Source organism: Penaeus monodon, chromosome 25 (genome assembly GCF_015228065.2).
Source record: "Penaeus monodon isolate SGIC_2016 chromosome 25, NSTDA_Pmon_1, whole genome shotgun sequence".
Classification (NCBI taxonomy): Eukaryota; Metazoa; Arthropoda; class Malacostraca; order Decapoda; family Penaeidae; genus Penaeus; species Penaeus monodon.
The window spans coordinates 10802157-10803464 of record NC_051410.1 but is presented as its reverse complement, the minus strand read 5'-3'; the positions used below and the strand labels follow the sequence as shown (position 1 = coordinate 10803464).

Below are 1308 nucleotides of genomic sequence, written 5' to 3'. Positions count from 1 at the left end.
GTCCACTATCATATGCATACTTGCTGGTACTTGATCATATGCATACTTGCTGGAAGATAGGGAAAGGGAAGTCCACTATCATATGCATACTTGCTGGTTTTGAGTTGCCATTCCCAAAGATAAAAAGCATCCTGGAAGGTCAGGGAACAGGATACCACTCACTGACCACCTTGATGTAGTGAGTCACAAGGTGGCACGCAAACCCCTACTGACTGACACCATGCTGTGTAAGATGCTTGCTTTTTGGTCAGTTGCAGACTGGCAGAAGGTCCTCTGATCCAATAAAAGGAGTTTCCAAGTCATGATTCCTATAGACTGTGTATGGTGCCCCCTCAGATGTAGTCAGTACAAGCCCAGGTACACCATTATAACAGTGAAGCATAGTTCTTCCATAAAAATTTGGGGTTGTTTCAGTAGGAATGTGCAGAGGTGTAGACTCTACTTCTTGCCCAAGAATGTGACCATGAATGGGACAGCTACATCCAGTTTCTAAAGGAACACATGTTAAATTCTTATGCCATTCCTGGCCCCACCGTGTTCATGCAAGGTAGCGTCCTCTGCCAACCCTCTAAAAAAGTGAAAAGCTCCTTTACTGACAAGAATATCTCAGCCATGAAGGGGTCCAAAAACTGTTCAAATTTAAATCCAATTGATAATGCCTGGAAGGTTCTTAAGGTGAAGGTGAGGGATGCAGAGGTGTAATTGGTACTGCAGGTGTGGGAGTCTTTATGATAGCATGCTACAACAGATCCCAACTGTGTTGAAGACCAAGGGCTAGAGCCCGGGGTATTAGGGTGAATGTTATTTGAATTAACCTGTTTTTTCATTGTTTATTTCATGTCATTGTCCACCTTTTTTTTTCTCTCTCTCTTTTTTTTTCATACATGGGTCCCAGTATTTTCAGTGCTGTTATTACACTGACGGTCTGGTTATCAAGTCATTTTCACTCTTTTTCTCTCTCCCTTTCTCTCCATTAGGTTGTAGTAATCCTTGTGATTTGGATCATCTCCTTGTTGGTTGTGTACATGGCCTTCCTCCATTGCCTGGACCCACTACTCAATAAGAGAAGGTCACAACCCTCTTACCAGGAACACACCAATGAGGATGATGAGGCAGGCACTGTTGGAGGTGCTCCAGGCATGGCACAGCCACTTCGTGTCAGACCCAATGTCCTCGGTCGTGTGGGACACCAACAAGACAAATGGAAACGGCAGGTGCAAGAACAGCGTAGAAACATATACGATAGACACACCATGCTGAATTAGTTGGAGTCTGCAGTCTTTGAAACTTAAAATACTGTACTCTTGA

At 43.9% G+C, this 1308-nt stretch overlaps 1 protein-coding gene across 1 annotated transcript in view; it reads left to right on the top strand.

Annotated features, from left to right (window-relative positions):
• Window positions 1-1308, top strand: part of LOC119589044 (uncharacterized protein CG1161-like) — a gene marked incomplete at its 5' end in the record, with an annotated part of 5302 nt that overhangs the window by 2273 nt on the left and 1721 nt on the right. Inside the window, 1 exon segment of the mRNA XM_037937621.1 lies at window positions 978-1308. Coding sequence (XP_037793549.1) covers window positions 978-1265 — 288 coding nt within the window. The 3' untranslated portion in view covers window positions 1266-1308.